This window comes from Struthio camelus, chromosome 9 (genome assembly GCF_040807025.1).
Source record: "Struthio camelus isolate bStrCam1 chromosome 9, bStrCam1.hap1, whole genome shotgun sequence".
Taxonomy (NCBI): Eukaryota; Metazoa; Chordata; class Aves; order Struthioniformes; family Struthionidae; genus Struthio; species Struthio camelus.
In genome coordinates this window covers 3742845-3765828 of record NC_090950.1, presented here as the reverse complement: position 1 = coordinate 3765828, position 22984 = coordinate 3742845, and the positions used below count along the sequence as shown (strand labels likewise).

General features: G+C 37.7%; 1 protein-coding gene across 4 annotated transcripts; it reads left to right on the top strand.

The window, feature by feature from the left end:
- The first annotated feature begins 21 nt into the window (after positions 1–21).
- Positions 22–21614, top strand: SEPTIN2 (septin 2). 4 transcript variants are annotated; one of them, XM_068953744.1, is made up of 14 exons: positions 23–118; positions 618–689; positions 2634–2667; positions 3989–4106; positions 7801–7887; positions 8751–8874; positions 10407–10541; positions 10842–10959; positions 13018–13119; positions 13441–13586; positions 14207–14290; positions 16715–16772; positions 18662–18774; positions 19179–21614. In XM_068953744.1, exons 3-13 carry the CDS (start codon positions 2659–2661, stop codon positions 18764–18766), a joined length of 1086 nt encoding a protein of 361 aa, XP_068809845.1. In that variant the 5' UTR covers positions 23–118; positions 618–689; positions 2634–2658; the 3' UTR covers positions 18767–18774; positions 19179–21614. The 4 variants fall into 4 exon arrangements, with proteins under 4 accessions (XP_068809844.1, XP_068809845.1, XP_068809846.1 ...); XM_068953742.1 differs by having other exon boundaries at positions 51–118; positions 3986–4106; XM_068953743.1 differs by lacking the exon at positions 618–689 and having other exon boundaries at positions 22–118.
- The last annotated feature ends 1370 nt before the right edge of the window (positions 21615–22984 follow it).

Below are 22984 nucleotides of genomic sequence, written 5' to 3'. Positions count from 1 at the left end.
GGGGCGGGGCGCCCCGCCCCCTGCCCCCCTCCGCCCTCCCCCCCCGGCGCGCGCGAGGTGAGCGTTGGGCGCGGGAGCGGCCGTTGGGCGGTTGGCTGCGTGCGGCGCGGGCCGGCAGGTGAGGGGCGCGCGCCCCGGGCTCCGTGGTTCTCCTCAGGAAGGGCGGGAAAAGGCCGGGGCCGCTCCCCCGGCTCTCTGGGGGCTTTTGGTTTGTCCGAGGCCGGCCGGGAGGCTCCTCTGGGCGCTACTCGGCCGTGAGGGGCTGAGGGAGGGCCCCTGGGAAGCTGCTGGTGAGGAGGAAGTGGGGGTGAGGGGGGCGGGCGTTCCTGGGGGGTGGTGGAAAGAGGTAGTAGGAGCTGCGGAGCGGTGAGCTGCTTTGATTTTGTTGTTGAGAGGCCCAGCAGCATCCTGTCCTTCTCTACGTAGCTCAAAGCCTTTTTGCCCGCACAAGTCACCTAAAAGCATAAACTACCCAAACCCTCACGCGAGAGTTTTCAAAGATGCGGTTTCCTGTTTCTAGAGAGGGGTTGTCAAGACAGTAAGCGGGAGTTAAGGCAGTAGCTCCAAGTGTTGTTTACGCGCGGTACTCCAGACGATGCTTTCTTGTGAAACTTCAGCTGGATCGTTTAAATCAGAGGCTAAGGAACGTGACGGACCTGCCCCAGAGGAAAATCTGGACTGCTCGGAGGGTGTGTGCATTGCTGCGTGCGTGGGAGAGTTCAGTCACTGTCCTCAGGGGAATTCGATGTGAAAGATTTCTGTGCTAGGGACACATATCAAACCGTAACATAACCCATCCAGCTGCTTAAATGCCTCTCCTTCGTTGCCCAGTAGCTGTGAGAAATCTCCCTCTGCTTTTGGCCTCCCTCTCAGAAATGGCTGGATGGAAGGCCTTGTGAATTAGAGGAATGCTCTTCTGTGTTCTAGCAGGATCTAGCTTTGTTTGGCATTGAAAATCTCTCATCAAGAATAGTTAAGCAGAGATCAATGACATCACTCGGCAGGAAACACTCTGGGAAGGAAGAGTGGTTGTCAGAGCAATCGTGCATGAAGATAAAAGACTCACCAGAAAAATTGCCAATAGCTGCGTGCTTCATTGCTCATAGGCTGACTTGTCTGAAGTATAGACATTGCAGATACTGGGTTTTACTTTTAGAGAGAAATTTCGGCTAAGAAACATGTTGCCCGTTTTTTTACTGCCTATGACTGTAAAAAGGATTCAGCTGGATGTGAAATTACACCAAATTGCCTCCATGCAATGGTCTGTTCCTCCCTAACTAACTGCTCTTTGCAAAAGCCATCTTGAAGGCAAAGCAAGCTGGTAAGCGTCACATGGACAGGAGGCCAACTTTTTTAATGCCAGGCAGAAGGCAAAGTTGGGTTTGCAATTGGTGATAATTTCTGGCAGCTATGACATTTGCTTCTGGAAGCTACTGTATATGTAGCAACAAGTGCTATCACCTGAGATTTGTTAAGACACACCGTTTTTACTCACCATGATTAGTCACCTTTAGCGGCTACCAATTTTTTTGTAAATAAGGAAGAAGTCAGTTTTGAGGACAGATTTGAGGGGATTAAGATGATTTCGTGAATAAAATCTGTAAAATTTCCCTCTTCAGGAGGGGAGATAGATGCAAGAAGCAAGAGTGCTTGGAAGATGGGAAGGGTCAGATGCTGGTAATTTTAAATCTGTAGAATGAAAGTGGGAGTCAGCTAGACAGATAGAAGGCGGTTATAGTATGTGGGCTTTGTAAGTGGGAACAAGTACCTTTTTGGTAAAAGAGGTCAAGCGGGGGAGGGAGGGACGGAAGAGGGGACTTGGAAAACTCATCTGCCAAAGGTATAGCATGTGCTGACATTTTTTGTATTGTCATAGTAAATTGTATCATTTCTTGAAATCATGTAAATTAGGCAATAGAAGTCCTCTTGTGTTGGCAGATTTCCTTAAGAGGCTTTTCTTCATGGAGATGTCAGAGGAGAATTTTTTTTTTTTTTCTTACTTGGTATCTCAGAGTGATAAAGCTGTATCCGAAAAACTTATCGTGGCAACAAAAATTTAAATGGATGACTGAGTCTGCAAGCCTCCAGATCAAACAGGAGGAGAAGATGTTTCTTTTTGAAGCTAGCAGCTCTTTACAGCACTCTCCAGCATGACAGGAAATGTGGAGGGGGAGGAGCTTTAAGAAGAAAAAAATCTGCATGCGTTGTTTTTTTTAAGCTTTGAAAAAAATGTTTCCTGTAAATAGTAAGATGTCTCTTAAAAATGCAGTTGGTTTGGTTAGTTTCTAAAGGGATAAAAACTTTTCTTTTTCAGATTTCAAAATTGCTTGTCATATAACTAGTGTCTTTTGCACTCCCCATTCATGTTGCTTGAATTTGCTGTCCATTGATGTTAATAGGAATAAAATGCTGGATGATTGCTGAAAATCCTTCTCCTCATTAATACTGAAGGTTCGAGTGATGGTGTTTTGTGAGAAATTATTTGCACTGTTTCAAAATCTGGACATCCATAACAAATTCGAGGGTGCTCCTTCTTTAATTTTTTTGTCCAACAGTAGAGATTATATTTGTTGCTTTTTTTCCTTCCTCATATGATCTGTAACTCTGAAACACTGAAAAACATTTTGTTTCAGATTTGTTCCTGACCTTCCATTAAAAATGTCCAAGGTAAGAATAATATTTCTCTATTCAAATGTAACAATGTAAAACTGATTTTGTTTTTAGGTATTTGTCTTCAGGCAGAGAATGTGTAATTGTTACATTATGTTTGATGGTGATATGTAATCTAAAGTTAGGGTACATAAATAAGAATTCACTTTTAGAAACCACGATATTGAATGATTCAATAATGTAAAACAGGTAGGCAAGTACTTTCCTACATGTAGTATAAAATCCTTTAGCAAACTGATAGTATTCCTGATGTTTACTTTTTTAGTAATGGAATTGCACAGAAGCTCCCTGTCTGTGACATTTTTGCGTAGAAACTTCCATCGTGCTGCTGTTTTGAGCAGGAATAATTTAAGAAAAGAATGTTCTTGGGTTTAATTTCTTGTTCACCTCTTTGTTCCTCTACTAGTTAAAGTCAACTGATCTGTTTAGCAAAATCCTTTTTAAAAAAGCGTGGTAACTTAAATAAGAAAATATTACTGACATGGTGTATGGTATTCCAGCAATTCTTGGTTCCATGCGTTTGGTGTAATAGGTGAAACTTCCTTGTTAGTTTATTGGCAGGGAAATGCATGACAGAAGGTACTTGAGTAATGTATTTGAATAGGGAAGCTAACAGATCTAAAGATTTCTCTGAAATTGGGCATACAACACTGCATTGTATTTTTTTCCCACCTTTTAAAGAGATCTCTAAGCCTGAGTTCCAGCCAATGTCTACCAGTTCATGAGCAGACGTAGTGTTTTTATTTGGATGTGCTAAAAGCAGATTAGAAATAGTTTCCTTTTTACTTGAGTACATCAGCCCTGTCCACAAGCTTTTAAAATTGTAAATGTGTGTGAAAGCGCTGTTTTAAAAGTATATGATTAGCAACTGCACTTTAAACTTTAAACATTTTTGGGTTTTTTTTGTGTTCTTGGCTGGATAGTTGAATAAACAAAACTACTTTTTTTTTTTTAACTCAAGGTGGATGTAGTTGCTCTATTCTTTACTGTGAAACTGCTCAATAATGTGAACAGCCCTGTAGTTTTCTCTTTGTACATCATATAGTTTCAAACTATATGATTGAAAGTGTAAAGTGATGGGGGAGTAATCCTGTATCCCGTCATTTCCTGATAAATGGGAACAGCTTTATTTGGTCTTTAAAAGTTCTAGTGAGAACAGTAGCAGTCAAATGGGGACTTCAGGAATCTAAAAGATCCACAGAATTTCTGATTTTCCCACACCTTTCTTTGATTATGGTTTATAATATTTGAAATGACTGAGGAAAGCAGTAATGCAAACAAGTATGTCTTGTGTCTTATTTTATTTTATTTTTAGCAGCAGCCTGCTCAGTTTACCAATCCAGAAACCCCTGGCTATGTTGGATTTGCAAACCTTCCCAATCAGGTTCATCGGAAGTCTGTGAAAAAGGGGTTTGAATTTACTCTTATGGTGGTTGGTAAGGAAACGTTTTATAGTCTTTCTGAAAATTGGTATTTGCTTACGGAGAATTTGGAATTAAAGTGAATGTTACTTCCACTGTTACAAGCCCTTCAGGTAGTATCCAACAGCTCTTTTGTGTACAGCAGCATTGAACTTTCTTTTGTAACGAATTAAGCCATGTATTGGTTGTTCTCCACGTTACAAACCATGTCTGAATACGTGAATAATTTTGTGAGTGAAGCAAAGAAATTTTGTTTTGCACTCCGGTGATTGTTACTTCCTTCTCTTCTGCCTTATAGGGTTCGTGTATTCCCTTTAAAGTTTAGCTTAAAACTTTTTGGAGTTTTAATGCAGCCTTTTTTGCTTGCTTCTTTTGGTTAAGAGAATAGCCTTAAGACCACTATTCTATTTAAACTGTTTATTATATTTATGTAGTTCGAAACAATCTGAATTCTGCTTTGTCTACCCCTTCTTTCCTCCCCTCTAAATATTCTTGTGAAAGAAGAATGGGCACTAGATTAGTTGATTTTGATATGATCTATTGCTTTTTAAGTTAATATGAGTTATCTGTTAGCAATTATAATTTAAATTGGAATTCTGTTGGGCATTTCATTGAGAATCTGTGTTGATATCAGGAATGGAAAGAGAAATCAAGTGTGTTTACAGATATACTTGATTTTCTCAGGGGTCTGTGTTATTTTTGCAGATCAAACAGACTCCCAAATCAGTATAGACCATACCCAAGTTACAGTTACTATCTTGCCTGGTAATGCTGCTTGGGAGCCATAACGTATAAATTTGGTGACCGAACTCTGTAATTCTCAGCTTTAAAATAGGCTTTTACCAAACATACCCTAATAGGTTGGTTTAACTACGATAGGGTTCTTTCTTACTGTCATTGTAAGAAGTAAATTCCTTTTGTGTGTTACGTTTGCCCAAGAGCTATGACTGTGGAAATGAGCAGGAGAGGTGGGAATATGCGTGATAGTAGATGTTTAAGTTCTTAATTTTTTTAGATTGCAATAATTATGGAAAGAGTCTGCCCAGAAACCTGTCATTAATTTTGCCAAACAGCAGCCACAGCATTACTCGTATCCTGTTTCTATTTTTTACAGTTCAGTGCTAGACAAAGCTGGCCCTTATTTTTGTCTTACCAGAATTTTATGATAGTTGTTTACAGTTACCTGGGTTGAGGGGGAGGAAGGAGGAGGGAATGGGGACATGGAAATTAAACTCAGTCATACTGCTTGCTAAATGTGTCTTTTCATTGTTCAGAATCATTTTATTTTAGCTTCACTGGATTTGCTTAGCATGACCATCTTAGTGGAGACCTTATAAAATCTAAGGGTAAAGCCACACTCTGTGTACATGTTTCGAATTAGAGTATCTACTTTAACTCTTTGGAGTTTACTGCTCTGTGATCCTAAAAATCTAGACAGTTATGAAAAATAAAAAAGATACGTTTTATTGGTTGTAGCTAAACTTAATTTCCACAGCTCTTTGAGATTGATTGCAAATAATGCCATGTAAAACAGCTCTGGTTGAAAGCTGTGTAAAATTGTATAGGCCAAACAATTATTTCTTTTCTCCTGTAAGCTAGAAGATGAGGGAAAATGACGTGGTATCAGAGTGAGGGAAAGGCAATCAAACTTAACTCTGAGATATGGTTGGGTTAACTTTATGGTAGTTATCTGCCAGTATTCTAAGGGATAAATGAAGACTACAGTGAGAGAACTTGGGAAAAAGTTCAAAAAACTATATTGAAAATTTGGAGTGATATTTTAAGATACACTAAGAGAGGGAGGCAGTAGATGTAAGATAAAATAAACTATGCGTTAAGATGTTGATTATTTCAACAGTTTGGAATGTGAATTTTTTCTGTTGAAATATGCATCGGGATTTAAGTCTTTTCTCTTGTGGGAGATATTGCAATGTGTGCATTGAAGTATACTTCTTTATTATAAAGTCGACACATTTCTTAATTTCTATGCAGTATTCTGCATAGAAAGTATTCTATGCGGAAGTACAGAAATACTTCTATGGAAGTATTTCTTTAAAAGCTATCTAGACTGGCAGAGTCCTGACCAATCATTCTTCCTTTTCTCGTTGTCTTTTCTGCTATTGTTTGTCATCATTTGTGAAAACATGAACTAGGGTTTATAATACATTAGCTGCTTGGCTGCGTTGTTCTAGAGAAATCCCAATCACTTGTATTTATCAACAATTTCGTATTTATTCTCATTATTGAGCTATGACTAAATCTAACTAGTTATTTTACTTGAGATTCCATAAACCGTGACCACTTGTTAGTATAACTGCTCTTTTCATTAATCCTTGACAGAGACAACAAAAACTGATTTGTTTTAGATGTAATATTTGCCCAGACTGAAAGTATGGAATGTGCCACTGGTTAGAATCAAACTTTTTTTGATTTTGCTGAAATGGTGCCATGTGACTGTTGAATTAGTCTGACTGCACATCTCTTCCACTGGTGAAGGCTGTACTGCTAAAAAATGATCTTAAAAGATACGTTCCATAAGGCATTCAAAAATAGAAGATACTAGTCAAATCTTTATTTAAAAATAATTCCATGTCTGAACAAAAGAAAACAAGATGTTTTTATCAGATTGCTGTTGCTTAATAGATTTTGCTTAGAGGGATCAAGTGGCCCAGTGTTTACTTTAGTTTTTTGATCAATTCTGTTTACACCTAGAAGAAAAGCATAGTTCTGATAAAGGCATTGTTCAGTTAATTCAAGTACTGAGCTTTCTGACTTGCTGGTCTTTTCTTTTATGCTGTGGACATTTGTTCTGATTGATATCTTGGCCTTCAGCTAATTAGTTGCTTTTTGAACTTGCTTTTTGAACTATTGAGCCACGTGGTGGCTCAATAGCCCTAGAATCACAGAATGGCAGAATGGTTGAGGTTGGAAGGGACCTCTGGAGATCATCTAGTCCAACCCCCCTGCTCAAACAGGGTCCTCTAGAGCACGTTTCCCAGGATCGCCTCCAGACGGGTTTTGAAGATCTCCAGCGAAGGCGACTCCACTACCTCTCTGGGCAACCTGTGCCAGTGCTCGGTCACCCTCACTCTAAAGAAGTTTTTCCTCACGTTCAGATGGAACAGAAACATATTTATGGTATACGTTGATAATCCCCAATTTCTTCAGTGCTAGTGTCATATTCCTCTTCCCTCAGGTTCTTGTATCCCATATTAGCCTAAAAAGTAGGCAAAGATCACACTTTATGATGGCTGGCCATGCAAAAGTTCCCCAATGCCTTTTTCATTGTTTAAATTAATCCTATAACCTAGGCAGGATCTAATTGCTCATTGTATATAATCTTTATGTATATAATCTATATCTTCTAGAACGTTAGCAGGAAAGCGTCTTAAAAAATCATGAGACGTGGGATAGGAAGTTTTAAGTCTAATTTTAAACTGTTCGCAACTCCACTTGACTAGCAGATTTAATTACAAAACCTCAGTGAAAGCTGTGAGGCAGGGTACTATAGACCTGAGATGTATAAGTTTGTTATCCAACCCTTTTGTGCACACTTTTGTTTCTAATACAAAATTACAAGCTGTACACCAAAACTGAAGGACTTATTTACATTTGACATGAGAAAAATGTTTTGTCGGATGATACAGTTTGGATAAAGTTGGGATTAATCATGTAACTATATTGAGATTGTCTTCCTGTTGAATCACAGGTGAATCTGGATTGGGAAAATCTACTTTAATAAACAGCCTGTTCTTGACAGATCTCTACCCGGAAAGGATAATCCCAGGAGCAGCTGGTAAACACACTTTTAGTTTAATTTCTCAGTTCTTCTTGAAAATTTTTGAAGTGTAATGCCTTTATCTTTGGATTTTAGTAACAGCCAGTTGTTATTTCTAGCTATAATAATTTCTATGGCATTTTCTGATACTTGAACTGTCAGATACCAGTGCTTCTCTGAGTACCAGGGATGAATATCAGGTAGTTGCCATTCAGTCATGAATGTTGTGGTCAAGAATCATATTGGCACCTAAAAGTCCGTTCCTCTTTTTGCTTAAAAAACATCATATATGTAAACGTTTGTGCTTGTTTGGACTTGCACCTTGATTCCCTTGCTTTGAATGGATATTTTGTGAATGTTTGTCTTCAACTCTTTTTTCCTCCCCAGCCCCTTCTCCTTGTTTATCCTGTTAACCGAGGTATGCAATAATCTGACAAAAGAAAATATTTGAAGAAAATAGAGGAGGATGCTATTTATTTATTTTTTCCTCTTTGCTACTTGTTGAACGACTTATTTTAATAATTTATCATGTAAGCTGATAATTACTGATCCCTTTCCACATTATGGAGAAAAAATCCCTTACGTACCATTTAGTATTGTTTCCCAGGTTACTGATTACCTATGGTTTTTCTTAGTCCCTTTTGCCTCAGTTTCTATATTAGATTAAAAAAAAGAGAGAAACTGCAAATAATTATCAAACAAAATTTTCCAAAAGAACTTAGTTGCTGTCTCTTGCTGTGATGTTATCAGGCCTTAGAAGGTTATCTGTGGAATAATACTTGTTATAGAATTGCATTTGCCAGTTAATCTTTTTAATTTTATCTCAAAATGTTCTGTTCTTATAAGTTCTATTCTGAAAGATCAAGTGTGTTGTCTTTTAGAGAAAATTGAACGTACTGTGCAGATTGAAGCCTCAACGGTTGAAATAGAAGAAAGGGGGGTGAAACTACGTTTGACGGTTGTAGATACACCAGGATATGGTGATGCTATCAATTGTCGAGACTGGTATGTACACAGAGTATATATTGATCTATATATGAAGACTGTTATCCGTTTTGTATTTTTCCCGGGGGGGAAAGGGATAACTGAAGTGGGGCTATGTTAACAATGAGGTACAATTCAAAGTAGACAGCCCAGGTAGCAACAGTAGCTCTTTTAATGCTCCATTTCAGAGGAAGAGTGAATGTTGCAGGGATTATACTGTTAAATCATTGTCTTCCTTTCTCCCCCCCCCCCGGTGTGTTAGGTTATGAGATGAATTTGAGGTGTGATTTCAGAGATGAGCATGCCTCATTATTTTGAGGAAACTTGGTTTAGATGTGTTTACTGCTTCAAGTTTAAAAATGTTTTAAATTGTTGTAGGTTAATTTAGGTACATAAAAACAGTCATCAGTAACTTCCAAACAATTGGAATAAATGTTGTGATTTGATATTTTGATTTCCTTTTTCTTAGTTAACCTTCTGAATTTTGGAAGGCTTTTAAGTGAACTGTGTCACTGATGTTTCTTTTATAGTCAGAAAGCAGTGGAACCATTGAGGACACAAGAACTTCAACAGAACTCTGAGACAGTAATTAATCTAGTCTTTGGTGCACATAAAAATCTACCTTTAAATCTTGTCCACATTCATCTGAGAATTCTCATCTTCACGTTTTGGGTTTTGAGAATTTCCTATTATAATAAGTACTGAGAAATAATCTTGAGTGGTGTTCAGCCATAGCCTCGCCTGTGCTTCAGCCTGCCTTCTCTCAAAATTGTTGCTGGTCCACCTCACCCTTCTCACTGCAGTCTCCTGCTGCACCCCACCGTCTCCTCTCCCCTGACTTTCTGCCGTCAGGAAGGCTTTGTTTGAGATCTGTGCTTCACTTCTAATGTTGGTGCACCTCCCTTAATCGGGAATCGGAAGGAGTGTCTCATTTATTTATGCCAATGTTTGGGTATATACTTTTTTCTTTTTTAATTCTTCTGTCCAGTAATAGACCGGAATACCAGTTTATGTAGCATGTAGTATTTATCCTTGGCAAATATACAACAGAAGGAGTGTAGCTGTTCTCCCAAACTGAACAGACTTTGTGTCTAAGGTGGAGTGGTTCAGACAGATGCAACTCAGAGCAATAATGATGCAATATTCTGGTGTTTCTGTTGCAGCTTTTGGCAGGGTTTGCTGTTGCATCTTCCGCAGTAATTTGGTACTTTAAACCAATTTGGAACAAGAAGTTTGGATTATATTGAGCATGTATTAGTTCTAGTCAAAAGATAAATACGAGGCCAGGAGAAATTTGCTTTAGAAGTTAAAAAATAAATAAATAAATAAAAAGGATATTTGTTGTGCAAACAGTTGTTTGTTTGGATTTAATTAACATGCTAAGATATGTGCTCTTTAATTTGCTGATGTTGTAAGACTAATAGTCTTCTCCATCTACAGACTGGTTCATCAACGGGATGTGTGGTGTTCTAATATTACCTTTGAAAGATCACTAAAATTGTTGAGCGTTTGGGAATGAACACGATTTCCTGAAGCCATATGCTTTTTTACAGTTTTAAGACCATAATCTCCTATATTGATGAACAGTTTGAACGATATCTGCATGATGAGAGTGGTTTGAACAGACGGCATATCATAGATAACCGGGTTCACTGCTGCTTCTATTTCATTTCACCATTTGGTCATGGGTAAGTATTTCTCTGTCATTTTATTTCTGAAGTGAGTTTACTTCAGGGAACTTGGTTTTGTGCCCACTGACTTAAATTTTCAGAATCACACTGCTGGAGTTAATGAGTGTGTTCTTTCTCTCTGCGTAAGAAGAGCACGCAAGGCTCTGCGTGTGGTCTAATATGGATACAAATAGCTGGAGTTAATCCTTTGCAGTATAGGGAGTGTATTCCCTTTGAGATGATGTTCGTGTTGGTGTGAAAACGTATTGGTCATTTAGCTTTAAAATAAATTTAACTTTTTTCATATTTTAATTTTAGTCTTAAGCCTTTGGATGTTGAGTTTATGAAGGCCATACACAACAAAGTTAATATTGTACCAGTGATTGCAAAAGCTGATACGCTTTCTCTGAAAGAGCGAGAGAGGCTAAAGAAAAGGGTAAGTTTTTCTAGCTTGCAGAAAAATGTTAGACTTTGGTTATAGCAGTGTGGTCACTGAAGAGAGGGGCATTTTCATTCCATTTCACTCCATCCTAGCCAATAAAAATATAATCTCATGTGCACAGGGTAACGTTATTTAAAATCATTAAGAAAACCTATGCAGTTTGATACCTTGCAAGTTCTCTTATTATGTGTTTAGCTGAGAAATTGTCCTTTAAATGTTGCCTGTAAAATGCAGGTTGGCTACGTTTAGGATTACATTGTAAGTGGATTTTAAAACTTTGGAAAATATCTAAATGCATTTGCTGATGGCTATTGCTCCCTTACCGGTTTGAGCAGTCCTAAAGGAGCAACAGTATCATCTGCATGTATTTGTTGCCCAGTCAGAATTCTGATGTTTGAAAAATAGGATTTTCGGAGATTTTTCTGATCTTTTTGTGTGTCCCTCTCGTTGCTGACACATTCCGATCCTTTCTTCCATAGCCCAGCCCCCTGAACAGATTCAGTCTTGCAGGACTTAATGTTGTACTTGGGGGTAGGGGGCGAAATTTTGAAAAATGCATTAGAATTAATTGACGAGAGGGTTCAGCTCATCCGGTCTCAACGATTACATCTAAAACTTGGTCTATTACTTTTTCAGTTATTTTGAAAGTCCTTATAGTCCTCTTTATTTTCATTACAAGTAGGGTAAGTTAGGCATAACTTTACTTTGAAATAGTTGTTCTGCTAGAATTCTACAGAAATGCAACATTTTTTTAAGAGCAAAATTTGGATTTCTGGCTGCTGGATTTCTGCTGCAGATACCACTCCTAAACTAGCAGTCGTGAATACAGGGGGAAAAAAAAAAAACATAAGTGGTGTTTGTAGATCTGTTTTTTAAATCCCTCCTCCTCACCCCAATAATAATTTGGGAGCAAGAGCAGGAGTTTTAGACTTCTCAAAGCAATTATGACTTGTGTGTCAATGCTTCCTGGTTTAAAAAAATTGCAAAAGGTTAAGAAAGCAGTAGAGCTTAATTTCGTTGTTTGTAATCCACACAGGACAGTGCTTTTTGAATCCTTGATTGATTGCAGGGAAGGCCATTTCATTGGAACGCTACTGTGATAGGCACGTTTAAGGAGTTTTAAAATGGTTAAAAATACGTATCTATTTTATTTGAGTCTCTCTATTGATTGCCTGCTGTATGCTGGGTTCAATAAAAATAATTACTGAGCTGTATTAGGAACAGCTTACATGGGAGGAAAGAGGATGATCGTCACCTAAATTAAACAGTTTTTCTCTCTTAATTTGCAACTTGAATGAGGAGTAAACTATGCGTTCTCAATTTCAACCAAGAAATGAATGAGCTGAGGTGAACAGAAAACAAAATATATTTGCGTATTTCAAAAATGAAATAAAGCAAGATTGCTTGAAGTTGGGGACTTCCACAACTGAAAGAACGATGCTGTCTCCTTGGTACCACAAAGTTAAAACTTCTGTGACTATTTTTTGACTTTTAAAAAATCTCTATTCATGCTTGGAAGAGAAACTCTATTTTCTTCTCAAGTAAAATTGAAATCAAGTAGTATTCCCTGAGCAAGGGAGATAGTGCTTCAGTTTTGACGTTTGCAGCTAATGTGAAACAGGATAAATTGAGAAGGAAGAGGTGTTGTATTGTTTTATAGCTTTATTTAATTTTAAACTTCACGGCTAGTGATAGATGTAATTTGGGGTATAGTAAAATATCAGAGACTGAACAATGTAGTGCTTTTTTGCAGATCTTGTTTCTACACAGTAATCAGTGTTAGTGGGTAGATAGTCTCTTGAGGGACGTAATGTTAGCATATGGCAATGTGCGTTATTGTTTGCCTGAAAATCTACAGAAAGTGTTTTTTGAATATCGTGATGGAATATGGTGTTTAAAAACAGGTACATTGCAAGTAATTTGGATCAGTAAGATAGGTCCAAATTTCTCAAGAGATGGTTTTTGTTTAACTGATTAACTAATTTTACCTTAAAACTTAAGTTCTGACTTTACGCATTTATTACCTCTATTTCTTATACATATACATCTCAGATTCTGGATGAAATTGAAGAGCATGGCATCAAGATTTATCACCTACCTGATGCTGAATCAGATGAGGATGAAGATTTTAAAGAGCAGACCAGACTCCTGAAGGTAAGAGCAGCTTCATAGGTTACATATATAGATGAGGCAAAAACAGTATACTGTATTTCAGACTGCTCACGTGTCTTCAAAAGAAGTTACATGCTGTGAGACCTTGAGACCACTGTAGCTCTCTGCCCAGGCTTCCCTATCTGGGAGATGGTGATAGCAATGGTTACTTTTTTTTTTTTTTTTTGGTAAAGTATTTTGACGGCTTCAAATTAGCATTACAAACTTACTACCACGATAAGCAGTGCTGAGCAAAATGGGAGTTGTTCATTGAGTTCTTTTTGTTCTAGTTTATTCCTAGTAATTTTTGAATTTTACTTTCAGGCCAGTATTCCATTTTGTGTAGTAGGATCCAATCAACTGATTGAAGCCAAAGGTAAAAAAGTTAGAGGTCGACTCTACCCCTGGGGTGTAGTTGAAGTGGAGAATCCAGAACATAATGACTTCCTGAAGCTGAGGACCATGTTAATGTAAGTTTTAGAAAATTCCAATTAGATATCTGGAAAAAAAAAGTCATTGTGAAGCTACTCAGTCGTTGGAACCTGGGGCCTGGACAGGTTGTGGAATCTCCATGCGTGGAGACATCCAGAATTCATATGGAGGAGGCCCTGAGCAACTTGATCTAGTTGGCCCAGGCCTTAGCAGGGACTGGACCAGCTATGCTCGTGAGGTCCTTTTCAACCTGAATTATTCAGTGATTCTGTGAAAACAATCATCTGTCTAATCTCTTTGTTGAACACAGTGTGGTACAGCTATTCGGAGCCCCAAGAACGTAAAACAGGTTGAGTTATACCTGCCGCTCGTTTGAAATATCTGTATCTATAGACCTGCAAAGGACTCCACACACACACACCATGCTGTGTTCTTTGCATATTAGTGCACCCATTGCTTGTCCCTAGAGCTTGAACAGTAGCATGACCCAGCACTGCGGGCTGAGACTTGCTAAACTAAGGAGAAATAAACGTTTTTAAAAATCATGTAGGTGGTAGTCTTATATTTTGGAGTCAGTTGACTCAATATAGTGCTGAATGTGAGAGCTGCTTGAGCAATCTGATGGAACGCATGTGTGTGTGTATTTTTCTTCCTCCAGCACCCATATGCAAGATCTTCAGGAGGTGACCCAGGATCTTCACTATGAGAACTTCCGCTCTGAGAGGCTCAAACGAGGCGGCAGGTTGTCATCTCATGGTTATATGTTATTTCTTCCTCCTCTGATGTTACATTTCAGGTTTCTCTCCCCTTCCGCCCCCCCCCCCCCCCCCCCCCCCCCAGCCTTTTCATTGCTAGGAATTAGTAAATCATAGACAGCTTTGTAGCTCCAGCTGACACCAAGGTCAGTTGATCAGCTTGCACTTAGGAGTTGAGTATAAGAAAAACTGGTATGCAAATCTGAAGAAACAGCTGTGAAATTAAAAGAGTGTAGTTAGATCTCTGCTTTGCTTCAGGCTTTTAACACAGTTGGATTGGAATGTTTAAGGTAAATAAGTAGAGCAGATGTGTATGTTAAATGGCTTCTAAAAATATCTGCAAGTTAAAAATTAGTCCAAACACATTTAAAAATTTCTTTTCAGGCCTATCTGGACTGTATCTTTAAAAAGGGAAAGTTAAGTCCTACTGCAGTGCTTTATTCCACATGCTGCAAGTAACTAATTTTCTTTACAGAGCAGTCATAGTATAATGCCTTTGAACACTATTTTGAGCTGTGGTGAGTAGGGCACATCTATCCTGGTAAGAGAGGCAGGCAGAGCCCCCCATTTTTAACTAAAATAACAGGGCTTGTAAAGTTGAGTTTAGTTCTTGTTGAAAACTGGGTATTCTGTGGTCTAGATTGTTAAGTTGCTTCTCTTATTTCAACCACTAGAGGGTTTCATAATTGCACACTTCAGTGGGTTCGATTTTCAACTTTCCCTTGAAGCAAGATGACATACTATTCTTCCCTGTTTTTCAATCCTGTCTTCTTAAGTTCAAGTTAAAAAAAAGCTTTTTGCCAAGTTATGGTGTCCGTTATCCAACAGGTATGTATGAAGGCCTTGTACATAATGTCACCTAAGGCTGTCTAGAGTTAAAATAAAGTTTACCAGTTTTTACAGGACTTAAAGCAGCCTTACCCAAGGACCTGGGATAGTAAACTGCTCTTAAGTCGGGACATCTCTGTGAAACTAAAACATGTTTTTGCATCTGCTTTAGTTAATAGGATGTGTATTTAGGTTTTCACGTTTCTGAGGTGGTATTAGGATGTAGTTATGTTTATTGTACATGAGGGTAGTTTGTGGGGGAATTTATTTCAAATTTGCACCTATTGCACGGGCAGTCCTTGATAATTAGTGCTTATTGGCTGTATTCACTAGTGTTCCAAGAGGCTTTCAGGCACAGCGGGGTTTTTTTGGACAATCTGTTTCTCTGTTAACCTTTTAGCAAACATCCATTAATTTGCTCTGCACTTTTGATAGCACTTTTATGGTTAGATTTATTAGCAGATTTTTTCCCACTGCAACGTGGGATAGGAGAAAGGTAGTAGCAGAATGGTAGGGAATATAGTACCTCCAAATGCTTTGAAGTTCAGTTTCTCAATTTAAACTGGAATGTCCCACTCAAGCAATAGTTTGCTTAGATATTAGTTGAAAATGTTTGCTTAATTTTAACAGGCATGATCAATGTTTGTACTATACTTGCCTATGTTGCACAAAATAAATCTTTTGGAATTATTAAAATATAATCGAAAAATAATCCAACTTCAAACTCTTAAGTGGAGAAGTGGGTACAAGACTCCTCCTGTTAGAAGATAGGTACAGTGATTATGTTGCTTTTATGGGTTTGGTTATAAGTGACTTGTACACGTGTGCACATGTATAATAGCAAGTTTTCTCAAAAGGTAAATGTACTCATTTATTTAAAGACTGGCATTTTATCTGAGTGCACTACTATACTGAACAAAGGATTAGGGGCTTGTTATCTTTTTGTCTTTAGCATTTAAACAACTTCTCTTACTCTTAAAGCTTTTAATAAGTGATGCGTGCTTCTTAGATATTTGATAGCAAACATGTGGATCATAAAGTCAGAGATGAGATAGACCGACGGTTCTGCCTGGGAGGGGCCGTGCTTCCAAATTCACAATTTCTTAAAGCACCAAGTATTTTGCATGTTGCTTCCATATTTTTGCTAATATCTTGTCCAGCATTATCCTGAACTTGTATTTTGATTTATTTGTATTGATTTATTGCACCAATGAAAAAGAAGAATGAAATGTTTGTAGTATTTCTGAATTTGATATACCTGTGTGGTACTCAAATTACAATCAGTTAAGGTAATGCTATGCTTGGGTAAATTGCTATGTTTGAATACTATTCAGAAATAATTTTCATTCATGCTTATATATGAACATGTGACAGGTTCTAATCTTATAGCCAGAAGCCTTTCTGAATTTATTAAAACTGTGTGGGGAAAATGCTTCAGTAAATTCTGTGTGTATTATGAAATATTCACGGATAAGGTCTGTTCTGAGAGCTAATTTTTTTTTTTTTTTTTGGTCAAAGCATTCAATAGAAATGAAAGATCCAGAGTGTATACTTATTGCTAAACAATATTTGTCTTATCTTAGGAAAATAGAAGATGAAGAAGTAAATAAAGACCAGATTCTACTTGAAAAAGAAGCTGAAGTAAGATAGCAAAACTCTGGACTAATGTAGTGGGGGGAATTGTATTCTTCTTTTACTATTTTAGGCCCCGTGATTTACGTAATCTTGTTAATTTGTAAAGGGAAAGACAGCAGAATTTGCTGATATAAAATTTTTCAAGATGAGATAACAAAACAGAATGCAAAGAGGTGTAGAAGAGTCTCGGGATACTAATTTACTGGAACAAATGGAATCTGGTTCCATACGGTGGAATCTGGCATGTTATCAATGGATTTAATGCATGTTGCAGGGGGAGGGAGAGCTACCCTAATACACGAGAAAAGGCTCTGAAGTTAGTAATTCAGTCAGTTCAGCTCTACAGCAGAGGAGGAAACAATGTTAGGAATTGTCAGGAATAATGAAGAAAATGGAAATTCTCCTGCTGCCGCTATGATAAATCTATAACGCATAGCTCAAACACTGTTTTCGTGGTCCCCCTAACTCAGAAAAGCCGAGACTAGAAACAGTACAATGAATAGTGAAGAGTAGGCGTAAAGGCTGACCTGGCGATCCAAAGCAGCTTCTGTATGAGGGCAGATTAGGCAGTGTTCTTGTTGGGAAGTAGGTGACAGAAGGGAAAGTTATAGTAAGGAGCTTATATAATCACGGTTGACATGATGAACAGGAAACTACAAAGCAAGAAGCAGGTCACATCTAACAAAGTTAATAGGTATTAGATTTCAAACAGAGAAGGTACTTCCAACAGAGTCTGTAAATTGTGGAATTCATTGGTGTGGAATTTTGTGCATATCAAAAGTAAAGATGAGCTCAAAAATGCTGAGACATGTTCACAGAGAAAGTAAAACTCACCAGCGCTTGCTAAACACGGCAAGAAAAAAATTTAGTTTAGAAAGTTCCAAAGCAACAGATTTCTGGGATTTGAAAGGGTATGTCAGGAAATTGTGTGTGCAGCTAGCTCTTGTGTTTTCCCATGCATCCGCTGGGGAGCCAGTGTTGGAAGGATGGCTGAGTTAGATGGGCCTTTTGGTCTGCCCTAGCCTGAGAAGACCATCAAGCCTCCAGCAGTGGTCTTACTGGCTATCGAAGTCCAAAAGATAACCAGAAAATAAAATAAAAAGGGTCATCCTTTCAAGGAATGTGAAGAAAAACATGATAAACATCTCACAGCTTTAACTTGTTGTTGCACTTAAATTTTTAGCCTATGACGTTTGAAGTGTAGATGCACAAAGGCAAAGGCAACCAAAACCATTTCAGTAATGAGGTTAACTTCCTATTTCTCAGGCAGTTTGGTACTGTAAAAGAATTTCTAGGCATTGTACATGCACATGGGTGAAGTAATCTCAGTAGCTGAATTCCATGATTACACTGTATTTAAAGACAGCAGTGCTCTAAAACTGAACTTGTGGGAATTCAGCCCTTTTTAATAACGCATATGGTGTCTCCTTGGATGGTTTGCCTGCAATACTTGCTCCCACGTAGTCGTCGCTAGCAAGAGAGTCGAGAAATAATCCTGAGAGCTTTGTTCGGAAAGATACAGGTGTAGTTGGAAGGACATAAATGCAGTCTACAACCTCCTTTTCTGCTGATAAGCATTGGTAACTGGGTTTGTTCAGCACTTCAACACCACAAGTCTTGCACATTTAACTTCAGAGAAAGCAAAGACTTCCACTCAGGGATGCTTAAAATGTGATCCTAAATTACAATGATAAAGCCTGTTCATTTCAGTTAGTAAATTTCCTGGATGAAGCAATATTTTAAAAGCACCATAACCTGAGATTACTGCCCATGAGATAAACCTAATGCAAACGTGTGCCCTCTTTAATATAAATAATTAATAGTTATGGTGGCAGTGAAGAATCACGCTTTGAGACAAGATACGGCTAAAGGATTCTCCTATACTACCTTTCCAGCTTCGTCGCATGCAGGAGATGATTGCGAGAATGCAGGCACAGATGCAGATGCAAATGCAGAGTGGAGAGGGAGACAGCAGTGCAGTTCACGGACACCATGTATAAAGTCTTTGGTAAGATGTTCAAACAGCCACCTAAAGGATTTTTCTTTTAGTAACTCGTTATTGTGATTGGTATTATGAAGTTTTGGAAAAACGTTTATAAGATCAGTCTGCATGTATTTCAGTCCTCATTTTAATTTTTAATGTGCAACTAGTGTTTGTGAGGTGAAATGGCTTGAAGCCAAACTAGATGATAGTGTAGGTGTGAACATATATTTTTCTGGAAAGTCTAGACAATATGTGTTGGTAAGAATTAGAGAAGGAGTTTTTAAAATAGTGTAAACAGGTGATTCTTTGACTCATGATGAAGTCATTGTTTCATTGTGACTGTCGATGTACACAGGTTTTCAGTTTTCTAAATGTATAGGTAAGAAGATAGCTGATTTTAAATTGTATTTTTCTGTCTCCTTTTGCAGATTACTTTATACCCTGTTAAAGTAAATATTCTGGAGTTGAATTATGATGGTGTTATACAGGAAAGGATGCCTTTTGCTCAACGTGTGACTTGGAGTTTGCTTTAGAGTTTAACATGGAAATGCATTGTGGTAACTTTTGTGATATGTATTTTATAACATGTAGTCAGTCAGTATTTTATATATTATACACATAGGACCTTGGTTCTGTTTACTAATTCTTATATTGAGCTTATTTTCAATTTCCCATTGTATTAGGGATACAAAGTAGACACTGAAACTTTTCTAGCCTGACTTGTCATTAGTTGATTTTTACTTTTTTTCTGTATGGCTTATTAGCCCTCTGCTTTTAACTTCTTATTACATTTAGAAATTAGCAGCTGTCAGTGATATCTTGTTATAGTCACCTAATGAGGGAGCCCTGCAATGCTAATCTTAATTTTGTATTTTTTGTAGTGTTTACAGGTTTATGTCTGTGAGATACTCGGCCCTCCTTTTGCTCCTGCTCAGTGCAGCAGGTGATTTTCTTGCCCTCTGCTATTATCTAATTAAAATTCAGGCATGCCTTGTGTCTTAACAAGAAGAGGAAATGCCTCTTTAAGGGGCACACTGTATTCTATATGACAGGCATTATTTCCTTCAGATTTAACCTTGAGGGAGGTACCATCCTTATTGCTTGCCTGTAATCTTTTACTCTATTGCAAATACTTTTAATACTTTTTAAGAGTTTCTTGTAGATCAGCACAAGTCAATACTGCTATTTTCTGGCATTACTGTAGCAAAATAAACTAGAATAGTGTTGGTATCGGCAAATGAAGTAAACCCCAAAGAGCAGTTTTCCATGCCTAGGTGTTTCCCATAATCAAAATGACAGTAAGTAAAATAATTCTTACTGAGTTTTCATACTATTTTTAGGGCATTGCAAACAGTTAATTTTAGTATAAAATACGTACTAGCACACTCCTCTTCTTTTAGAGTGATCCGTGCCTGATAGGATCAATGCAAACTGTATTTTAAGGTCCTGCTCCAAGATGGAGATAGCAGTATTATTTTTGAAGTGACTCTGATATGTTACATGCTTTTTTAGGCCAAGGTCACTTTCCTTAATGCGAATAGTAAGGGAGCCTTTTTTTGCCCTTGGCTAGACTTTTTCGACCTAGCATGGCTTGTATTGTAGCTGCAGCACATAAAAACAACTGTAGTATACAGCTACGTATGCGGTAGCTGATGAGGTAAGCAGAAATACACCCTGCTTGGCTTTTCTACTGCTTTTGATAAAGCCAGCAATCAGATTTCCTGATGTGATCTGTTACAAAACGTTGTTATCTGAACAGCTTATACATAGATAGAATTATGACCTTTTTCTCTTCTTTGAGCTCAGGTACAGTAGTGACTTTTATAAAAATAAATAAATTTTTAACGTTTCTTTGAAAAAAGGAATAGGACTTATACAGTTAATGTATATTTTCAGTGGTACTGAAATGGCTAGATTAAATATCAGCTTGCTTCATAACTGAAATTTTTATCTTCCCGAAACTACTGTTTATGAATTTTGTAATATTTGAATCTTTTTAAAAATGTGAAGTAAAATCCTTCATCATAGGCTTTGCTAGGAAGCTCCAGTGCTCTCCTCAAAAGCAATTATTCTCAAAGTTTTGCACATCACTCTTTTAGTCTTCCCTCATCATGACAAAAGTGAAAACAAGGACCTTTTTATATTTTTAGATGCATAGAAGTATTAAGTTCTGTTTTGTCGAGTAAGTACATATTAAACATATTTAGAAATGCATGTTTTTTCCATATTTTTGTCTTGCCTTTCCTAAACAACATGTAGAAAGAAAAACGTTGCAATATTATCAGAAAACAACATTCCACGGCACTTCTTTCTAAATCTTTTGACACATTTTGTGAATCGGTTGTCATAAATATACCAAAAGACCTATAAACTCAAATCATTAAGTACTTTGGAAAGTCCCACACTGTTCTTCAGTTGCAGCAACTCTGGTTTTGTTTTGACACTGTAGCATTTGTGTACTTTTAAGCTATTTGTCTGATATCTGTTACATATTTTGGATATAGCATGCTCCAGGTGCTGTCCACTTTGCCAAGGAGAACTACTCCATGACATTTCTGGTTTTACATACAAGGTTACTGCGGTATTGTAAGCTGCAATAGTACTATGAACCAGTACTTGAAGAAGAACTGTGAAATCTAAAATGTATGCAAAGGGGGACCAGTTCTACGCGTAACCCTCTGTGTATGTTTGTTTGATGGTCTCTTTTCCTGTTTTTTCTGCTTATGCTAACATGGGAACAAAAGCAGATTGTCCCTGCATTTAGTGCTGTATTATAGTTTGGTCACTACCTGTGGAATTGTTTAGGCAATGTGTTTATTCTTTGAAATAGGTATGTATCTATTAAAATATTTCATCATGATAAAGTATTATGGCTCATTCTTATATAGCAGGAGAAACGTTTTCTTTTTTTTTTTTTTTTTTTTTTCCCCCCATTGGAAAAAGCAAGTCTATGGCACTTGCTGTTTTAACTGAAATACTTAGGATGGCTGTTTGTTTCTTCTTTCTAAGTCTTTGGAGCGGTCATTCATCGTGTGCCTGACATCTCTGAAGATCTCTCTTCCCCCTTCACTTTTCTTCTGATGCTCTTGCAAAGCTAATTGTTTCATTCATTGTCTCACCTTTCTCAGATCCTTTCTCCTACCAGTACTTGAGTTTATCTGAAAAAGACTTGGAGCCAAAAGGTAGATGTTGTTTGGTGACTTCTGAACTGGCCACAGTTCTTCTGTTACAGCATGGTTACAGTTTCTATTTAAGGAGACAGAATGCTTTTAAATTTATAGGGCTTTATAGTTGGTAGCCAAAATGACTTGTTCTTGATACAAAAATTTGACTATTATTTCTTTCGTACTGCCCTTGGCCAAGACTATAATAAAAGTGCTAAAATACACGTTTTTTTCCTATATGATTCCTTGTTGTAATCCACTCTAGTAATATTAGTCAGTTTGCGGTCATACGAATATAAAGGAGAAATTTAGACTTGAGTGAAAGGGAAAAGCATTAGTGAAACTGCGTAAAATATGGCTATGAAATATTGCATGCTTCAAGATTATTGGTACAGTGTATTTCCCTATGGGTGTTCCCAGAGCTCCCAAAGGTCCGCTTATGGGATACTGCTTTTTCAGCAGCTCTCGCCAAACTTTTGTGTCTCTTAATTATAACGTTAGCACAGAATGCAGCTACTTGTTGTGGCTGGTGCTTTAAGTATAAGAGGTCAACGTGTTCCCCAGTGAACGTTGCTTAATTTCTGGAGACACACAAAGGGTATTTGATCTTTGTACTAGACATTCCAAAATAATTTAGGACTCCGTTCCTGTGAAACTACTTCAGCTGCCCCTATGACTGTTACAGATTAAGGGCGCAAGGCTGTGTCCTTGTTCTTGGATTCCTGAGGTAAACCAGAGGATTTTATAGCAGTCCGTTGAATTTGAAATGTGTCACTTTCTCATGTGCCATGGTCTGGACAGTTCACTTTAGATTGCTGTGTTGCTGCTGGGAGGTGCACATTATTGCAGTCTTATCGTTCCACAGGGGGTAAGGCTTCTGCATGTTGTGAATTTTCATATATGACTTTAAAGTATGTTTATGTTTTATTTACTTCAAGTGTTTAGTGTAGGATTGATACATTTTAGTCTGTAATGAGAGAAGAGAAAGCATCCTTGAATGTGTCAGACCTACTTTTTTTGAGAGAAGACTCTTCTTCTGTGTACTGCCTGTGTCTAGAGTTTTCAGAATG

Coding starts and splice junctions, on each gene's coding strand:
- SEPTIN2 (XM_068953745.1), top strand. Junction 4,107..7,800: donor ATTTACTCTTATGGTGGTTG/GTAAGGAAACGT, acceptor GTTGAATCACAG/GTGAATCTGGATTGGGAAAA. Junction 13,587..14,206: donor AAGCTGAGGACCATGTTAAT/GTAAGTTTTAGA, acceptor TTCTTCCTCCAG/CACCCATATGCAAGATCTTC.